Here is a 19,301-nt window from a genome sequence, read left to right as displayed (position 1 = left end):
AACAAAAAAAGAGCAATCATTTCAGCATTAGCACAAAGTGAGCTTCAGAGGGAAGGCACTGTAGTGGGCTTATGAAGATAAAAACTTAGGACAGGTATTGAACAATATAAACATTACAGAAGGCTACCTCAAATTTTTTCAGCTCTGCACAACTTTCCATGTTGAGAGAATGCACACGCTCACGTTGTGCCTCGCATGTTGCTAAAATGAACCCCCCCAACTTGCAGCGGAAAATATTCCACCATGGTTAGACCCATTGGCACACAAGAAGGATGCCATGATGCAACGGTTGCATAATCGCATAATAGACTCCATTTATTGAAATGGACACACAAATTGTATATGTTGCCAAATAAGAGAAGTCCTGTAAAATCTTGCTTTTAAATGATTTTAAGGTTTAGGGTGATATAGTGTCGACCAGAGACAACAAACTATGCACTCTCTGTACGGCACACAAGAACAAAGCACCAACCTTGCGCTACACAACTGCAAGCTTGCTAAAACCAAAAGCACTGTGGAATCACTGGATGACTAACAGTGTGTCGTTCTAAACGAAAGTTTTCACAGCATTCCATCATGCCAATGTGCCTCATGCAGCGGTATAAAAGGGCACATTAAATGTATACAAGTTCAAATTTTAATGAAGCCAGAATATCTCGAGCCTCAAAGTTCTGGCATTCAAGCATCTTCGTAGCGGGCAAGAAATAAATATTTGCAGAAAATCATGCCCCAAGTAAGAGTTAGTGATTCTCAGTGCAAGTTTTGAATACGGCATCAATGAACACGCTGGAGAACAAAACATCAGCAGGATACAAGACATAGAAATTATCCTTATTTCATTGCACACGCACAATACAAAAGCTACAATGATATATGACTTAAACAAAACTGATAGTGGCATGTAAATACAAGTATAGAATGAGATGACAATATATATATATATTAGTTCATACAAGTAGCTCTACACAGAATTGAAGCCCAGGAGTGAAATGATAGTGTATTGTGAATTATTACACTCGTTACTTTGCCAGAGGTAAAATGAAATGGCTTATCAAATACTTCCTAGGTGGCAGCAGCAGTTCACTGGCAGTAGCACAGCGTCGGCTTCACTGTGACATTTATGTACTTATACAGAACATTTCTTTTTTCTTTTCAACCCAAAACGGCTGCATCAATGTAGCCTTTGCTGCATGGTGTGCGCTATGCACAATGGAACTAAAGGAACTTCCCGAACAAAAAACAAATTCTGCATAATAGGCTTAAAAACTTGCAAGGATGCATTTCTGCCTATCTCAAGAAAAAGCGGCAATATTTTCTCATTAACTGTTTTGGCCTGACAAAAATAGCATGCTTTTATGCATACCACCCACATTTAAAATAACAAGTTTAAAAACAAAGTGCAGTTTCTGAGCGCAAATGTTGACGTCCCAAAGTAACACGTGGGCTAGAAAGAGACTACGTGAATGATGCCGTGTCACAGGGAAAGTGTGCTGTCACAAACCAAATTGCAAATAAACAAAGCAGTGATGAATGCTGCCATTACCGAATATATGAAACAATATTTTTTCTGAACCTCATTTTTTCATTGTGTCAACAATATTGGAGGGCTGTTCTTTTTCTCCAAAGATTTCAAGATTGCCGCAAAATGTTGTACATACATACAACCCTGTCAGAGAGTAGGTGTAAGCGCTTTCAGTGAACAAAGGAGAAGTACATCTTTACTACACCTAGCATGCCTTGTAAGGGTCCCTTAAACAGTTTTCGATATTCTGCAAGTGGCTAGGCTACAATCAGTGTAAGTCATTTACACCATACTTTGAACAAAGTACGTTGCATCAAGGGAGCTTGGGAGGAGGAGATGCCCTCCTCCCAAGCCACGCTTTTTCTTCTCGACTTCTTCACTGAGTGGTCAGGGGTCACGGCTAAGCTTTTCCTGGCGCGATTATCTGCCAGTGCAGGGCAGATCACGAAGGCTACAACACTCCATGCCTGGTTAGTTGATCTCTGTGCCACCAGGTGCCACCACAAACCCAGCTGCTCTAAAGTCCCTCAAAAATATAAAGTAGCGCCAACTGTGTCCCTTCGCCTCCTCTCCTAGCAGCTGCAGCAACGCCTCTATGGTGTCCTCTGGGAAGCTACGGATTTTACCCGCTGTAGTGAAAACCACTTCTTTCTGCTGTTGTACCAGTGGTTGGTGCCACTGGCACAGCAGGTTGGCATCCTGAAGCATCCAGAACCACCGTATGAACCGGCTCAAGCACGGCCGACCACGCACCGTGCATTGATCAAGTAAACAACCCAGACGAGGACGAACAAGATGGCGCTTGGACAACCTTCTAAAAAGCTAGTGCGCCACTCTAGCGATTTCTTTGCGCCGCCGAGTTTGCAGTGGCGCTGCCATCAGGAGCGAGCACTTTTGCGCACTAAAAGATTACGTACCGTACAATTTTATGCTGTCGGACACCATGAAAAGGCGCCACTTCCTTCGGTATACATTACAGTGCCGTATTTATCGCTATTAGGAGCTGGCTCGCCAGGTTCTTAAGCTGGGGCGAATTCCCGTGCTGTAACCTGCATCCATCCATTCAGAGCGTCGTCGAACGCGAAGAGAAACGCTACGTGCGCCGTGTCTTCCCTCTAGCCCGGCCGTTAATTCTCAAAGGGCGAGCGTCAGACAGCTACTTTTAGGGCCACTTTGTTGTGCCCGCCTCGGGGGCAGTTTCCAAATTGAAAGAACATTAGGAGCGTTGCATCTGCAAGTGTCAACAATGGAGAATCAGACGCTCTTAGATATTTCTTGTATATATACTTCTCAATATGTATATAAGTTGTAAATTGTGTATATAGTTCATCAAAATTGTAAATTAATAAAACATTGTGTATATATGTATATATAACGTGTGTCACGTCTTCATATGATAGTAGAGGACTTATACGGAAGATTCACGGGTTTTCCCGATCTTCTCCGAGCCAGCTCCTCAATCATTCACTTCGTGGATATGGCGAGATTTTTTTTTTCATACCCTTTATTTCACGGAGTTTTCCAACTGCGTCACTTAGAACTGCAGCGACCCCGGGCGCTCTAGCGGAAGAACTGCACAAGCCTCTCTTTCCGGCCAAAAGCCATGCTCTGCGAGCTTCGCAGCTCAACTAACTTCAACTGCGATATACAAAGCGCACGGGAGAAGGGGTGCCTGTACACTGACACGAATGGCACTACTTTAGTTATTTTTCAGGGACTTTAAGCTGCTCGTGTTTTCTCCTCTGGTACAAACGCTGAGAAGCCAATCAGATTAGTCACACAAGCAATGTTGCAAGGCATTGACAAGTTCCAAAACAGGAGTTGCTGTAGACATGATGTGGCGCTGCCACTGTAATCTGTAACTATATGCGTGTTTAGAACTTTATAATAAGTTACACACAACACACGGAGTGCTTAAATAACTCTGCTAACGATTCCAAGGACGTGCACTACCACCCTCAAATGATTTATAAAAATTCATCAAAACCGTTTTAGGGTCCCTTTCAACTCAATATCTAGCATTGGCACATAACCAAAGAACAATCCAAGAAGCAGTATTCCCTGCTTTTACATTATTTTGTCACAAGACATGTACATGACTTAGCTGTTTTACGTTTTCAATGGCACTTAAAAAAAGAACGCCTTGATGAAACCTATGTGATTTACTTAAACAGATTTTTCTTTAACTGTGTGGGAAGGGGAAGTGCACTGGAATTATTTAAAAGTGTTATCTCCAATTATGCCAGCAGCACTAAAATGAAACACGAACAGCAGTATACAAAGTACACACTGAGGCACAAGGGCAACATTACATGAAAGCCCCCCCCCCCCCCCACCCCCGACTTCACAACCAAAATCATCAGTGAAACTCTGTCGAACACACTTTGCTGCAGCGAAGCAAAAAATTGACACATTAAGCTTTGCCCACATGACATGCGCAATGCTGCTTCAATTCAATGTTCAGGTAACTGCATTTGATATAAACACTCTCCTAAACCTAGCTGTGCAATGCTATACTCTTGCACAAGGTCAATTATACTATAAACTACTGCACTTGCGCAAACAATGATGTTACCATGTAGCCTAGTAACAGGCAAGCGCTTATGCTGTTGGTGCAAATTCTCCTGCCACCAGATATGTCCATCATGAAAGAATGGAATCATGTTTGGAATGTTGTCCTCTCCTCACTAAAGGCTTACACAACTGGTGGTTATCAATTACTCAGAGAACAGTATGCGTTTGCATGATAGTTGAACATTGGCCACAGGCTCCTCAATCTTGCATGAGCAACCAAGAGTACACACACAGGCATTGGGGCCAGGTTATTTTTCAATGTCCACGCAGGCGTACACACAATCATCTCACATTCTGAGAACGCTAAAACTTCATGCGAAATGCGAAAGTACCAGGATTGATCGTGAAAGTCACCGAGTTGCAATGGCAAATTGGACAATCGCTAAAGTACCGCAGCCGATGCATATGTGTCGCACGAATGCAACATGTGACATTATACTTCTTCCCAGACCGCACGCGTGCAACTTCACAGTAAGCAAATGCCCGTGATTATCGTGGTTCCGCAACTCTCCAGCCCGGCACGATCACGTGGATGAAGATGGTAGTGGAAGTAGGGCCATTACTTAAGGACAGCATCAGCACGCATGTAAATGGTGCCTGGTGGAGGTCTCGAGGCTGCGAGTGATTGGTGAATAGGTGGTGGATAGCAGCGCACATGCTCCACAGGCAAGCTGTCAGCATCGCTCGTCTTCAGATATTTGTTCAACACAGCAAATATCTGAGAGTTGAGCACTTGGAAACGTCGGATGCGATCCACCATCCTCTTCAGAGGCTGCAACAAAAAGTCGTGAGATAAGCAATCTTTCCATGGAAATACGATGCTCCCAGTGCACTGAAAGGATGTACATACTGCGATCCCCCTTCAACAAGAACTATCCTAAAGCCAAGGTAAACATGCATGCCCTCTCTTTGACAGAAAAGCGACAAAGTCTGCAGAAATCCACAAATGCAACGATGGAGCTTTGTGCAGCATCAAGATTTTCGAAGACCGAAATTCTTGAAGCGCCCCTGAAAAACACTGGCTAACAAAGCCTTAAATATAGTGAACAGTGCAGACAACAGGAAGAGGCTAGGTCAATGTGCTGGGCAGCGCATCTGTTTAGTCCACTTCACCTAACTTATCATCTGTACCACTCACAATCTTGAATGCAACTGAAACCAACTTGCCCAGGTTAGTAAACTTCACAGCCCTTGAGCCATTGTTACTTAAAAAAAAAAAAGAATGACAAGGAATGCTTCTGGCACTTTACTATAAGGGTACAAACCATCAACATTGCAAGGAATGAATGGCAAAAGAAATGTGGCTAAAAGAGTATTAATGCTTGCTCCAAAGCTTTGCTATGTAAGGCGGAGACCCAGCCAATCGGGACGACCTCTGCCCTTCAAAAGAAAGCAGCTGGTCAGAAGATAGTTGAGAGGGTAGAATTTGCACAAAAAGCCGGTTGGAGTATGAGTGAGCTAGAATATCTGACAACAAGGTATTCCGAGGGCTACCTGATGGAAACATTGTGGCGTCCTGCAGCCCAACACCACTGACTTTAATTGCTCCTTCACTAATTCTTGCTGTTGCTTCCCAATTTGGGAATGTGTAGCAGCGAGCAAATCCATAGTAGCAGTGAGCAAGCAGATGCAGACACAGAGGACATATGAGACTAGAGCTGCCTGCACATTTCTTCTCTCTGTCTGCGTCTTCTTCCACGCTGCTATTATGGACAAGTTCAATCTCTCCTGTTCTGTCATAATTGCGGTGGTCAAATATAATTCCAAATGTTGCCCAAATTAAAGCCGAAGCAGTGACTTACAATGCCCTTGACCAGCTCGTCCTTGCCATCAACTCGCTGAACTCGCAGAATGTGATAGCAGAAGTCGAGGGCCTCAAAGCGACGCTGTTGCCCCAGCAGCACAATCATGGCACAGCCAGCCCAGTGCAATCCTTCCCCAAACAGTTGCCTGCAGGAAAAAAAGAAAACAAGGCATTTTGTTTACCACTATCATACGCTCAAAGCTGCTATTTCTCTATGCAGTGCTTATAGTATAAGCTATAGCGCGATAGCAAATGAAATCTATCCAGCCATTCCTAATGGGTCAGATTTCTTTTTGTACAGATCCCTTTTCCGTTAGCACCAGAATGTATGCATTGGATGTTTCATGCAATACTGCTATTTACATGGAATTTAACTGACTGCAGTACTTTCACAAATGTGTCACATCCAGTTACCTGAATACCTATGCAAGTTCTGTGCGTTTCACCTTCTTCTGCCTGGTTTTAACAAAGGCCGTAGGAACATCGTCAGGCAGGCTCTCACCCTTTTTATACCCTTTCCATCATTCTGTATTAATAGAAGATAAACATAATTATCATAGATGTTGAACCATATTCCTGCCACAACACAGGCTCCTTTTTCCGATTTCAACCTGAACTCACAGGTATGATTCTGCAAGTCTGCCTGCTGTCCCTTGCGGGTACTATCAATACATCCTACAGTCGAAACTTATCAAAACGAAGTAGCGTCAGGACCATATATTTGTTCGTTATATCAGATATTTGCTGTAACCATAGAGATAAAAATCAGCTCTAACAAATTGGCAATCTATCTTTTGCAAGAATCCTACATACAAAGAAGCATTACTAAAGGCCTGAAACGCACTATAAACAAGGTAATTCTCACCTGCCTCCTTGTGGTATTTCAAAGTAAATAGACAGGGACATGAGAAGGCGAAACTACAACAAAACAGAATTTGTTTGACCAAATGTTAAACCAAATAGTTAATGTCTCAACCACATTAAAAGAAAAAAAAAAAACGTCACTGTGAATCATCTTCTGATATTTATTTTGCTTATTATTAGGCTTGTGCGAATATTCGAACGAATATTACAGCATTCGAACTTGCTTTGAAACGAATTTAAATTCTAAATTTCGAACAAATAGACATATCAACAAATAGACAAATATAAACTGCATGTAACCCCCTGTAAAGGTGGTTTCGCTGCAGTGAAGGGGTATGTCACTTGTCCCGTTAATCGAGTGGCAATCGCCGGGCAGATTCCAAGGGCTGACGTATCGGCCCCCCCCGAAACGCACCATGAAAGCGCGGACAATTTAGAGTAGATTCTTTTAGTGTGCCAGCAAACGCCAGTTGTGGACCAAAGACCGAGTCAGAGCCAAAGGTTGATAACTCAAACAAAATATATTCTCAGTTAAGGCAGTACAAGCATTGCACAACATGCACACTCGGCTGGTATCAATTACAGCTCACAATATAACTTGGATGGTGTTTAAACACACGGGAACAAAACAAACAGATCGCGCGCTACAAATGCAATCTCGTGCATTACAACCTATTCAAGAACACTTTAAAGTCCTGAATATTCCCCAACGTATTCAGTTCACAATTCCTGGAATGTAACTTGAATGCTTCTCTTCCAGGAAACGCTCACGCAAACTCCAGCGCTGATCGTCGTTGTTCCCCTCCGTCGTCGGTCCCGAGTGTTTCTCTTCTAGGAAACACTCACGCAACTTTCACTGCTCACACGGCGTCACCACTCGATTCTTCCAGATAGACGACTGACTGACCGCACTTCATCATAAAACACGTCTTCTTTGACCTACGGAACCACACTTGACATAACTTCTTCACCATCTCAGGACTGACCTCTTCTCCTAACTGACTTCCCGTCACTGCAAGCTTATATCTCCTTGCTCCCGGTTTCCTGAAGCGTCGGGTGTGTTCCTTGGCATGCAGCACAGCCAAAGCTAGGCAAAGGGTGAGATTTTTCTCGTCGGTTCCACTAGCGGCGGCGTCACTTGGCGTCGTATCATGTTTTCTTTCGCGATGGCTCCAGACTTTAACGGGCATTTGATCCGAGACTGTTTGTTGCCGGTAGCCGTTTCGATGGGGGAAGGAGGTGCGCTGGCGCGGTGTCTTTTGATGCTTTTTTTTTTTCTTCCCGTTGCGCACGCTCTATATGGGTAACCGCCGGCGCCGGGATTTTATGTCATCGTTTTAAATCGGCGACGCTTGTTCAATTAAGTACTCGTTTGTGATAGGGTGCTACAGAGAGAATACACACTATCCAGGAGAAATACGCACTGCCACGAAGTTTCACTTCAAGGTTAAATGAACAAATTACCCTCACATCGATTCGTAATTTTTTAAGGCTAAAAGCTCGTTATACCAGCTTATATGCTCTAAGTACAGTAAATTTTGAAACGTAATGTATTTTACAGGTTATCAGTGTACTCTACCGAAAGAGAAGTCCTGCTGTTATTCAAAGTTGCTTCCACTTCCCTTTGAACCAAAAAGAATGATATTTACAGGTGCCTTGTCTCAATTAAAACAAAATTGTACTGGTTAGCTGGGTCATGACAAATATGCTCATTTATTTTTAATAATATGCGATATATACTATTCGAATTCAATTCGAAATTAATCAACCAAATCACTATTCGCTTTGAACCTAAAATTTACTATTTGCACAAGCCTACTTTTATGCTACCTTTCCAGTTTTGAGCCTAATGCGAACCAAGTAGTTCTTCATTACAGCTAATATCGTGGTGCCTCTGAACTTTTCAGTTTCATTATAGAAGGAAAAAAATGACACTGAAATCATGCGTGACCAACCAAATAATTCATTATATCAGCGTTCATTATTATGAGGTTCAAATGTACTTGCTTCAGCACGTTCTGCAATGACAACACCAAAGATACTTTGAAAACAACTAACTCGACGGTGAACTCGTTCTCGCCGACGGGGATGCAGTAGACAAACTGCAGGGCGCTCCACAGGCGGTGGAACTCTGTGCACTCCTCCACGTTCATCACCCCATTGGCCGGGGGCGGCCCCACCCACAGGGGGTCGTCCAGGTACGACTTGATGCGTGTCAGGATAACCTCGAACACTGACAGGCCACAGCACAGGCGCTCCTTCGTTAGGAGGTCTCCCTCCTTGGCTATGCTGGCTTGCTGCATGAGATAAAGCACAAGCTGTACTACATTTCCAAAACGAACACGAATACAGCAGAACCTATCTAATCCATTTATCACGGGACCGCAAAGAAAGCCTGCAGAAGCCGGGAAACGAATAAAGCTTACATGTGGTGAACATTGGGGAAAGGTGCTGCTAAATAAGAAAACAGGCGCACTGCACACAGTTCCACCTCAGAAGAATTTATTCACCAGTTTAAGGCTCAAGGAAGTCCTTGGTGGAAGTCGGGCATTTCTTTCGAGGCTCTGCCAAAACCAGACGCTTTCAAGCACTTTGATGGCCTTGTGGCAGTCCACATAGCCAAACTCATAGCCAACCCCCCCCCCCCCCTCTGCTCTTCCCTTCCTAATGCAGGATTTTGTGCATGCCAATGATTCTGTTTGTCCGAAACTCAGATCTCATGGAGAACAATTACCATTGACAACATTAGGCATGAAATGGGACTCAAACCTTTGGTGTTCCAAGGCGCTCGATAGTCTGCACCACCTGCAGTGGACCGTACTTGGCTTCAAGACGCTTTAACTTGGTCTCTGGTTTCTCTCCATCTGGAATTTTATTTAAAGTCAAGGTAAGTGATACCAACTGCCACAGTTGCTTCAGAACACGAAAATGAAACAACTGAAGTGACTGACTAGAACCTTTACCCACACCATGTTACCTAAACAATGCTAATAATAATACGGATAATAATAACTTTCTTATTGCACTACCAGCCGCCTTTAAATTATTCCTCCTTAACAGTCTGTGAAACTGAAGGTTTCTGTGATAAATTTCTAGAGAATTTTTATTTATACATAATCGCACCACGAGTGCGCAGGCGAACAAATGAACAAACAAACAGACTGTGCCAACCTTTGCAGTAAGGTCTTGGCAGAATGTTCTGGAATGGTGCGGCATGCTGGAGGTCACACACTTCTTCCTGCGACTGTAAAAGATCATACATGAGTTAATTACTTCGCTTTCATTCGCTTAAAACTACTTGTAGCACACAGAATTAAAACTTGGGGAACCAATTTCAGAACGAACTCGGACCTTCAGAACCAACTTTGGGTGATCCAGCAAGCCCGGGAAGATAGTGAGAGACAGGGTTTTGCAATTGCCCCCAGCGTGGCCTACGCCCAGGCCATCAATTTGCAGGATATTCAATAAAGTTGTCTCACGCGCAACTAAAGCTTAGTCATTTAAGTCTGCATTAACCCTTTGAGGGTCGAATTTTTTCGCGAAATACAGTCCAAAAATGTGTAATTTTTTTATTGCTGAAATAAATTCTTCAGACGATTCTATTTAAGAAAAAAATTGTCTAAAATTTTTTTTCGTGACCGTAAAGTGACAAAAAAATCAGTTTTGTTGCTACATACATATGGTTTATTCTTAGTAAAATCAAGCAGAATCCTAAAAAAAAAGAAGCTTCACAGTTTTTATGAATAAAAATTATGCATTGTATTAAACATAGCTCACAAACATACAAAAATAAGCGTACCAGACTACGTTTCCGGTTAAAAACGCTCGTGCTCAAACACTAAAAACTTTTCAGCGTGTGATAGTCTTTGAAGCATGGCTCCCCGCGCACGCGTTTCAGATGTCGCTCCTTGATCGTCATCGGAGTCTGAACTCGTCAAAACTCCTCGTCTGACGAACTGAAATCCAATGAATCAGATTCTGATCGGCAATTGGGGAATAGTCCGCATCGGAAGAATCGCTGCTCGACTCACCAGCAGCAGCGCAACCGACGCGCGCTTCCATAGCGTGAGCGAACTGCGTTAGTGAGCGCACGGAAGAAAACTCTATAGTTCTGCGCCCGTCCGGAAAGCAAAACGAGTGAAAAAGCTACAGCAATACTTCGTCTTATCGCCAACAAGACGTAGTTAGTTTTTCCGAGAACCCAAAACAGGAAACGCAATCACGGCGGCGTCGTTTGTGTAATTTAGCGCCGCGCGGAAACAGATGTAATCGCGCGCCGGGGTGCAATAAATGAGAGAGTAACAAGCGGTCACCCTTTGAGAGATTAGAAACCAAACAGCCATCCGCTCTGCGGGCGCAAGAAGCGAAAACCACCCGAAGGACGAAACCGAAACGAGCCGGACCGCGTGCGCGCGTGCTGATGCGAGACTACAAGCCGCCGCGCCTCTTTGGAAAGAAAACAAAAAAAGACGGAGAGACATTGGCGCATTAAAAAAATTACACGAATTCCCGAAGCGTGGCAGCACATTCCAAGCAAGAGAAAAGGGAGAAGGCGCGCGTTTGAAACCAAACCGCGCCGCGGGCGCTCTCGGTTGCGCAAGCGATAGCCGGCGCGCGGCGCGCCATTTTGCGAAGCATAAAAAAAGCAACAACGGAGAGACATCGGCGCATGAAAAAAATTCCACGTATTCCCGAAGCGTGGCAGCACATGCCAAGCAAGAGAAATCATCGAAAAAGGCGCGCACTTTAAACCAGCTGTACCGCGAACGCGCTCGGATGGGCAAGCGATAGGCGGCGCGCCGTTTTGGGAAGCGAAAAAAAAATACAACGGAGAGACGTCGGCGCATGAAAAAAAATTCCACATATTCCCGAAGTGTTGAAGCACAGGCCAAATAAGAGAAATGATCGAAAAAGGCGCGCGTTTTAAAAATAAACGCTATGCCGTACATGTACGACGAAAACCCTTTGGTACCAGGAAGCTTCTGCCGTACATGTACGGCGAAAACCCTGAAGGGGTTAAGAGTGGCACAATACCAGCCACTCACAACTACATCTGTGAACTGTGCCTAATGTTCTTGCTGCAATAGAAAGCCTTAAGTGAAGATCCTTCACAGCAGTGTAGTAGCTATTATAGCAGTGTCACAGCATTTACTAAATCTTCAGCGATTACTATACCATTACGACCGCAAACACCGGGACCAGTGTTTCGTTTTGTGCATTGCTGTAATACGAGATGTTGGTTTGTAAGACAGCATGAGGAACAGAGTGTTGTCAAGAATTTATGTACAGTAAGTACTTTGCCAATATGTTTCCCTGTTGATGCATTCTGCTGGCTGCTACATCACATCTGTGCTTTATGACACTGATACTGCACATAGTACTTGTCGCTACCCAGTCATAACGTTTCCTCAGCTTTAATGCATATTTTCTAATTGGTTTCTTGAAATGTAAATCAATTGGGTCATATCGCACTGATTCCATTAAGACAAGTTAAAATTGAGCATACAATTATCAAAGCTCTTTCTACCACATGCAAAGCACAGGAAGACTGAATTATCGACAAATGGTTTTAATCTTTGCAGACGGGCTTCCCAACAAAGCGACAGGCTTCCAGGTGAGATCAATGTTTTACACATATAAGTTAAAAATGAAAGAAAATGGAGCATCTGCCCTCATTTGAAGGAGACAATGAAAACGAACAGATATAACCTGCTCACCAAGCTCTGTTCTATGAGAAGGCAGAACAGTATGGCATTGCCAACCTCCCGAAAGCTTTGGAACATTTCAGTCTTCACATCGGGGTACTGCACAATGTCGTTCAGTTGAGCATGGTAGTAGCCAAGGATACCTATGGATGAGAACACAGTGGGTACAGTCAAGTGCCATGAATGCAGCTCAGAGCCGTGAAAAATTGGTCATCTGGCTTATTATAAAAGTCATGTTCAACCTTTCAGCTATAAAGCCATAAAGTTCTGCATATGTTGTCAATATGGCTGATCGGTAATGAAGAGCTCGAAGCCGAAACTTACCAGGGGAACCATAGTCATAGCGTGGGAGCCTACAGTGCTTGGGCATTACTTTTAGGAGGGTTTTCGTGTACTGCAGCAGGGTACCTTGGATCTGCAATAAGAAAATAAAAAAGAAACACAAGCTTTTATTTATATGAAGTGAACAGCCAAAAACCCTGGCAGAACGTGAAAATATTAAACTCAAGAAGTAACAGCAAAATATGTACCATAGTTACACTCTGAATTTATCTATCGCTCATACTTCCAGTTTATACTTTGCAGACAGTACTGCAGAAGCAGTGGAAGCAGTGCCCTGACGAAAGTCTTACTCCTCGCATTTCCCAGTGCAATAGTTCCCTGTCTAAAAGCTGCAGTTCTTTTATCTATAGGAAATAACTTCTTGAAATGTTAATGATGCAACTTGTGGATGTAAGGTTACGTCAATTTACATATTGTCCGTGTACTTGTGTGCTTCCTGCATGAAATGCAGTCATGGACAAATGAAACATGAACAAGAAATTACAAAGTAGAACAGGTGTCATGAGTTGAAAACTCTTGAGCACTATGCTGGACTGATGCCAGAGACAGTCTAGTTATGAAATTAAGCGTGAAAGTTGAAATCATGCTTACCGCATGTGTACTCGTGGAAACAAGGACAAAAAAATGTTTAGTTAAACCCATCTTGTTTGTTTTTCAATTGTCCATGTCTGTACATATTGTGCTCTGATCGCAAGCACAAGCAATGCACTGAGGCAGCTTGCCGTGAAAACGTTGCTCTTCTCACTCGGCAGTACTACGTAGGATGACACTTGGGATGCCTTTCACACACCAGACTTGAAGTTACAATGACTTCCATAGTGCACATTTCTTTCATGCACAACGCATCATTTTTTCATCCCGAATGCAAGCCTTGAAAAGATGTCTTCCAGCTTTTGTAGTGCTTCCTGCTATACATGAAATGGAGTAAGATACGGAAAACCGCAATGGAGGCCTCTAATTTCCGACCACCACTGGTTCTGACAACCAGGTATATAAAGTGGATCCAAAATTATACGACTTTGAGTGGACCACGCAAAACTGTCGTATAAATGAAAAACTAATATGGGCAGTGACGCTCAGTCTTTCCCACAAAACAGGTACAGACTGCCAGAATAAGCTCACGGAATGACCCCGCTCTTCTCCAGGAAAGGTACAGTAGACTCTTAATAAACAGAAATCTCTTAAACAGAACTGCTATTTAAATGGAACTGCCTCTTGAATTGCCTCTTGAATGGTTCTGCACTTGAATTCTGCACTCTGGTGCATCTCTCAGTAGACGGAACTCCTGTTAAATAAAATGCATTTTTCTAGTCCCTTCAGGCTCCATTTAACAAGAGTCTACTGTAGATGACATCATTTTTAAAAATGGCAGCTAAGCATTTAATTGGAGGAGGTGTGAGCTAATCTTTATTCTCAAGATAAAAAAAGAATCGAACCTAACGTAAATCTTTATAAAAAAGTCCGATAAATGCCTGTGTGTAAAAACGAAACCAAAACTGCCTTGGCAACAGCCTCTCGTCAGAAGAGTTAGATACAGTGTCATCACCATCACATAATGGCCATGAAGCACATTTTGTTGCAAGTTCGAGTAGGATGATTTCGTGCACGAATGAGCTGTGCGCGTCGTATTTGTTCCCTTGTGGAGTGAAATTGGCGATGTGCTGCTGTTATTATGAATGTTCACGCCAAGGGAAAGTTATTTTGCTCGCTGAAGATATCTGTGTTGCGTCCTTTTTGCATCCATGGAAGTAAGCAGTGCGAAAAGCAAGACGACGCACGCAGGGAGGAATGACAAGTCAGCGCTTTTCGTGCTGCTTACTTCCATGGATCTATACCCACTGGCCCAGCTAACTACACTTCTCCTTTTTGCGTGCTCGAGGCCTGCGACTGCGAGTGCCGCAAACAAAGGCAGGAGATCTTCAGCTGCATGTCGGCCAGGAGTTTCCACAGGTCGAAAACGTGAAAATATCCAGGTCTTGAAGATGAGCTTGTCGACTATCTGAAGCTACTCCATGTAGATCGAACTTGTCTAGGTAATGACCCTGGGACACTCCCGCGATCGAGGCATATCTATAGTCGGATACAACTGTAGAAGTCCGCGGCATTTCCTCCTCAAAGGTGAATGCACACAAGCCTGCACCAATGGGTGCGCACTTCAGGCTGACGTCACGAGCAGGGCGGCCGGTGACCCCCAACTTCGGAAGAACACTGCCAAGTGCATGAGTGGGACCATTTCTTTAATTTGGCTGCCGTGCTTCGGTCATCTGGGCGGGTCCTCTCCAGACTTCTTAAGTTGTATCCGACTATAGAAGCGACCTTAAAGCCAGGAAAACTGGATTACAGAACAAAATGAACTACCAGGACAATAAATTTTTCATTCAAAGGAGACGTACTGCACCTGTTTCACTCTCTCTCTTTTTCTTCTAATTGTCAATATAGGGGCACGTAAGTTCTTTTGCACTCGCGAATATTTTGTGGGCATTAAATTCCAGTAAAAAAAAAAAAACGTGATTGTTCTTCTCAGGCGGTATCAGAGAGTCGTCATAAGATGTGGGGTCGGTGCAAAATTGTATCGTATCATCAAGGTTTTTAATGCATTATTTTTGTGTGGGTTTTGCCGGGACCAATCCGATTCATTGTAAAATGCGGGCCGTTGCAAAACTGAGGGACGTATAATCGAGGTTCCCCTTTACTTCTTCTTTTGAGAGGTTTCACGTGTCTAGCGCTGGATGTGACAGCATCTATGGGTGACAGCATTCCTGGCAATGCTGTGACAGCGCGCTTTCCACTACGCAAGGAATGCTGTTGTCTGTCGACAACATCAGAAAGTGATTGCTAGATAATACTACACCTTGTTGAGGTGTTCCTGCATAAACCTGCATAGGCATTAGTGGTGCAACATTTGCCTTTGGAAAACCTCTACTATAAATCTTTATTGACGGACTCACCAGGCTCTTGACGATTTTGAGCAGTTCCTCCATGACGACGGCAATGCCCTGGTAGCCCAGGAGCCGGCAGATAGCACGAAAGTGGGGGGCACCCACGAAGCCACTGTACAGGCTGTAGATTTGCTGGTACGCAGAGTTCAACGTCTGGGTCCACAGATGCACAGGGTTAACACAGTAAGACACACCGCAATGATAACTTCGAAGCACTGGTACTGCCCATATAGTTGCGATATGTACATTGGAAGCTGTGCCGCAGAGAGTTCGTTGTACATTAGCCCCAAACTACTTTGGCACTCAAACAATGATGAAAGGTGGAGCAAAAGTAACAAGGCTGACAGCCGAACTACAGTTGGCTTTGGATTTACCTTCAAGGGCAGCACAAGAGAAGGCCGAAGAAAGGAATGCCATAGAGTGCAGGCCACTTTCAACCAAATGATTTATTTAAAGAAAAACATAAGTTATACACAGTTTTATCACCTATGCATCAGCATGTCATCTTAAATATGAAAACAGAGAAAAAGTACCGTAAAATCCCGAGCAAGCGCCCGCCTCCCTTTTTTGAGAGATTTGAAATATCCGCCAATGATCAACAAAGCCACCCCACTCCCCTCCTGTCATTTTCACGGTTTTTATTCACTTGTCGAGGGCGAATAGAAACATTTAATGAATGCGTATTTAATGAAGCATTTCATTAGATGCTCGAATGTACATTGTTTATTCTTTGTGGCTGTTCCGCCACCACATTGAGTTTTGATCTGTGACCGAGCAAGGCCCCCCCTCCCCCCTCCAAATCTTGTTGGAATGTCTTTCACCGTAGGGGGGGGCGCTTGCTCGGGATTTTACGGTAAATGAAAACAAGAATGTACAAGAATGCTAATGTGAAAACACATGCTCATGCATCGCACATGCACTTGTCCTACCTTAGTGCCATAGATGTAGTGAGGCTGGGCACTGGGCATCTTTTCCCTAGTCACAGGTTGTGTCAGGGTGATGTCCTTCACCTTGACAAACCTGCAGAGGAAGAATGAATGTGTTACAAAAGAAAGTTGTCACAGTTACACGCACACTTTTCAGACATGTCGACTTTGACGGCACATCCCTAAAAGCAAATAGAAATGACAATTTCAATCTTTCTTTTTCGGTCAAAAGCATTGAGGTACATGGAAATCGGTTAACCCTTTCACTGTCACTGACATACCGATACTCCAGAAAAAGTGGACAAACAATAACTTATTAAATTTTGTCCATGTCAGTTCTCATTCGCAAGTCGAACTAGACCCGGTTACAGGTGTGATGCAAGTTTACATTTTTTGGGCTGCCTAGTGAATCAGGAAACTTGTGAATAGCAAAACTTTTCAGTCTGGCTTGTCTCTGTCGAAAACCGGCCCTACAGTTACTTACCTGTTTGTAGCAGCATTGTAACAGTAGTTTGGCAGGAAGTCGTAGTTGAGCTCCCAAAAGACATGTAGACACACACGGCCATACGGTGCCAGGACGTTGTGGTTTGCTTCTCTCAGCATGGCATCAAAGTCATCCAGGGTGACAAACTTGCTCAGCAGCTTGTGCGTCATACGATTTACTGACAGCAGGCCTTCAAGTTCCTGCATGGCAAAATGCAGGCAAGTATTGTTTCCCACACTACAATGCAGCACTCATACACCGAGAAATGACTGCATTTAATCAGAGAGAGCACCTCTGTATGCATAATGAATCAAAAACTAAGCAAGAACTGCTATGTGAAAGGCTGCAATTTTAGTTGTTAATCATTGACTAGGCTTGTGCGAATATTCGAGCACTTCGAATATTCGAATGAATAATACAGTATTCGAATTCGCTTCGATTCAAATTTAAATTATTGAAAATTTCGAAGTATTCAAAATGAACGAATAGGTGTATATTGTCCACTTATAACCTCCTGTTAAGGTGGTTTCACTGCAGTGGAGGGGTGCTATACCGTGAATACACCTTTTCAGAGAAAGTCCGTACTACCGAAAAGCCCCACTTCAAGGTTAAATGAACGTACATAGTATTACCCTCACATCGATTCATCATTTTTTAAGTTTAAAAACTTGTTATTCCAGCTTATATGCTCCAAGTATAGTAACTTTTAAAATGTAACATATTTTACAGGTTATTATTTGCATTCTACCGAAAGCCAAATTCTGCTACGCTTAAAAGTTGCTTCTACTTCATTTGAACCAAAAAGAATGACATTTGCATATGCCTTGTTATAATTAAAAAAAAACGTTGTGCAGGTTGGTTGGGTCATGACAAATATGCTGATTTTTCTTCATAATATGTGATATATACTATTCGAATTTGATTCGAAATTATTCGACCAAAATCACTATTCGCTTCGAACCTAAAATTTACTATTTGCACAAGCCTATCACTGACAGTTGTATGCCTAAAAGTAAATGTGTTAAGCTCATTAAGGGGAGACATGGCACTTGAAAAAAAATTTTTTATTTCTTGATCGATTTTGATGAAACTTTCAGAGTTTATGTATATTTGTGCGCTAGTTTCAAATATGCAATTATTTCTCCAGTGTAATGTGTATTTTTGAAATACAAAATATTTCATGTGCCTTGTGTGGAGCAAAATTTTTTTCTAAACTGAGTGAGTTACGAATTAAATCAGCATATTACAATAATCTGGAATTGGAACTGTGTGCAGTGCAACAAAAATGGATGTTCTAAACCCATTAGAACAAAAGTTATGGTGTGTTGAACATTCACGAGTGAAATTCCGGCTTGAAATTGACTCACTCAATGTGGTGTAACAGCTACACTTATGCCCGTCATCAAGTGCGTTCATGGTGTGTGAACCATAAACCAGAGCCAGTCTCCCATTGATGTCTTTGGCTTTGTGCTTTTGTCCATGACAAATGTCTCAACAAAAACATAGGCCTCTACTAAGAGGCTCTGATATACTAATATAATTGCTCGGATTTTATGTCCCAAAACCACGATATGATTATGACGGGTGCCGAAGTAGAGGGCTCTAGGAATTTTGACTGTCTGGGGTTCTTTAACGTGCACATAAATCTAAGCACACGGGGCCTTTAGCATCTTGCCTCCACAGAAATGCGGCTGCCACGGCCAGGATTCAATCCCGCGACCTCTGGATCAGCAGTACTAAGAGCCTTTTTGTCAACGCCTGGTGGAGTGCAGCGGTAAAGCGTAGACGTACCACAACACCCGTAATGTCCTGCGCCTCGAAGCGTGCAACGGCAAGCTCCAGGCTTCGTTGCAGTGCAGCACCCAACCGCTGGGCAACAAGGCGGTTCAGGTCCACCGAGCGGCCCAGCAGCTGCACGTGTCGCTGCCGCAACAGAGTCTCGTACCGGTTGGCCACGGGGTAGGCAAACATGGTTGAGTTGCTTGCACACTCCACGCGGAAGCGCTTGTCCAGCAGGATGCTGCGGTCAAAGGCAGGCGGCAAAATGGAGGCCCGTGCTGCTCAGATCACACATTACCTCCAGTTCTACTCGCCTCAACTTCAAAATATGTCAGACCTGCTTAGAGCTTGAGACGAGCCAG

At 43.5% G+C, this 19,301-nt stretch overlaps 1 protein-coding gene across 2 annotated transcripts in view; it reads right to left on the bottom strand.

Moving 5' to 3' along the window:
* Positions 1-1,879: 1,879 nt before the first annotated feature.
* Positions 1,880-19,301, bottom strand: part of LOC119383243 (cytoplasmic FMR1-interacting protein) — a 34,902-nt gene continuing 17,480 nt past the window's right edge. For both annotated transcript variants that reach the window (XM_037651292.2, XM_049412463.1), the window contains 11 exons: positions 18,952-19,180; positions 17,161-17,360; positions 16,680-16,770; positions 15,760-15,903; positions 12,794-12,884; positions 12,482-12,612; positions 9,936-10,008; positions 9,534-9,628; positions 8,823-9,061; positions 5,899-6,046; positions 1,880-4,868 (listed from right to left, as the gene is read on the bottom strand). In XM_037651292.2, the coding sequence (XP_037507220.1) occupies positions 4,656-4,868; positions 5,899-6,046; positions 8,823-9,061; positions 9,534-9,628; positions 9,936-10,008; positions 12,482-12,612; positions 12,794-12,884; positions 15,760-15,903; positions 16,680-16,770; positions 17,161-17,360; positions 18,952-19,180 (1,654 nt within the window). In that variant the 3' untranslated portion in view covers positions 1,880-4,655. The remainder of the gene's footprint in view (positions 4,869-5,898; positions 6,047-8,822; positions 9,062-9,533; positions 9,629-9,935; positions 10,009-12,481; positions 12,613-12,793; positions 12,885-15,759; positions 15,904-16,679; positions 16,771-17,160; positions 17,361-18,951; positions 19,181-19,301) is intronic.

The sequence above is a fragment of the Rhipicephalus sanguineus genome, chromosome 2, assembly GCF_013339695.2.
Source record: "Rhipicephalus sanguineus isolate Rsan-2018 chromosome 2, BIME_Rsan_1.4, whole genome shotgun sequence".
NCBI classification, from domain to species: Eukaryota; Metazoa; Arthropoda; class Arachnida; order Ixodida; family Ixodidae; genus Rhipicephalus; species Rhipicephalus sanguineus.
Note: the sequence above shows the minus strand (reverse complement) of the source record. Positions and strands in the feature narration are given on the sequence as shown.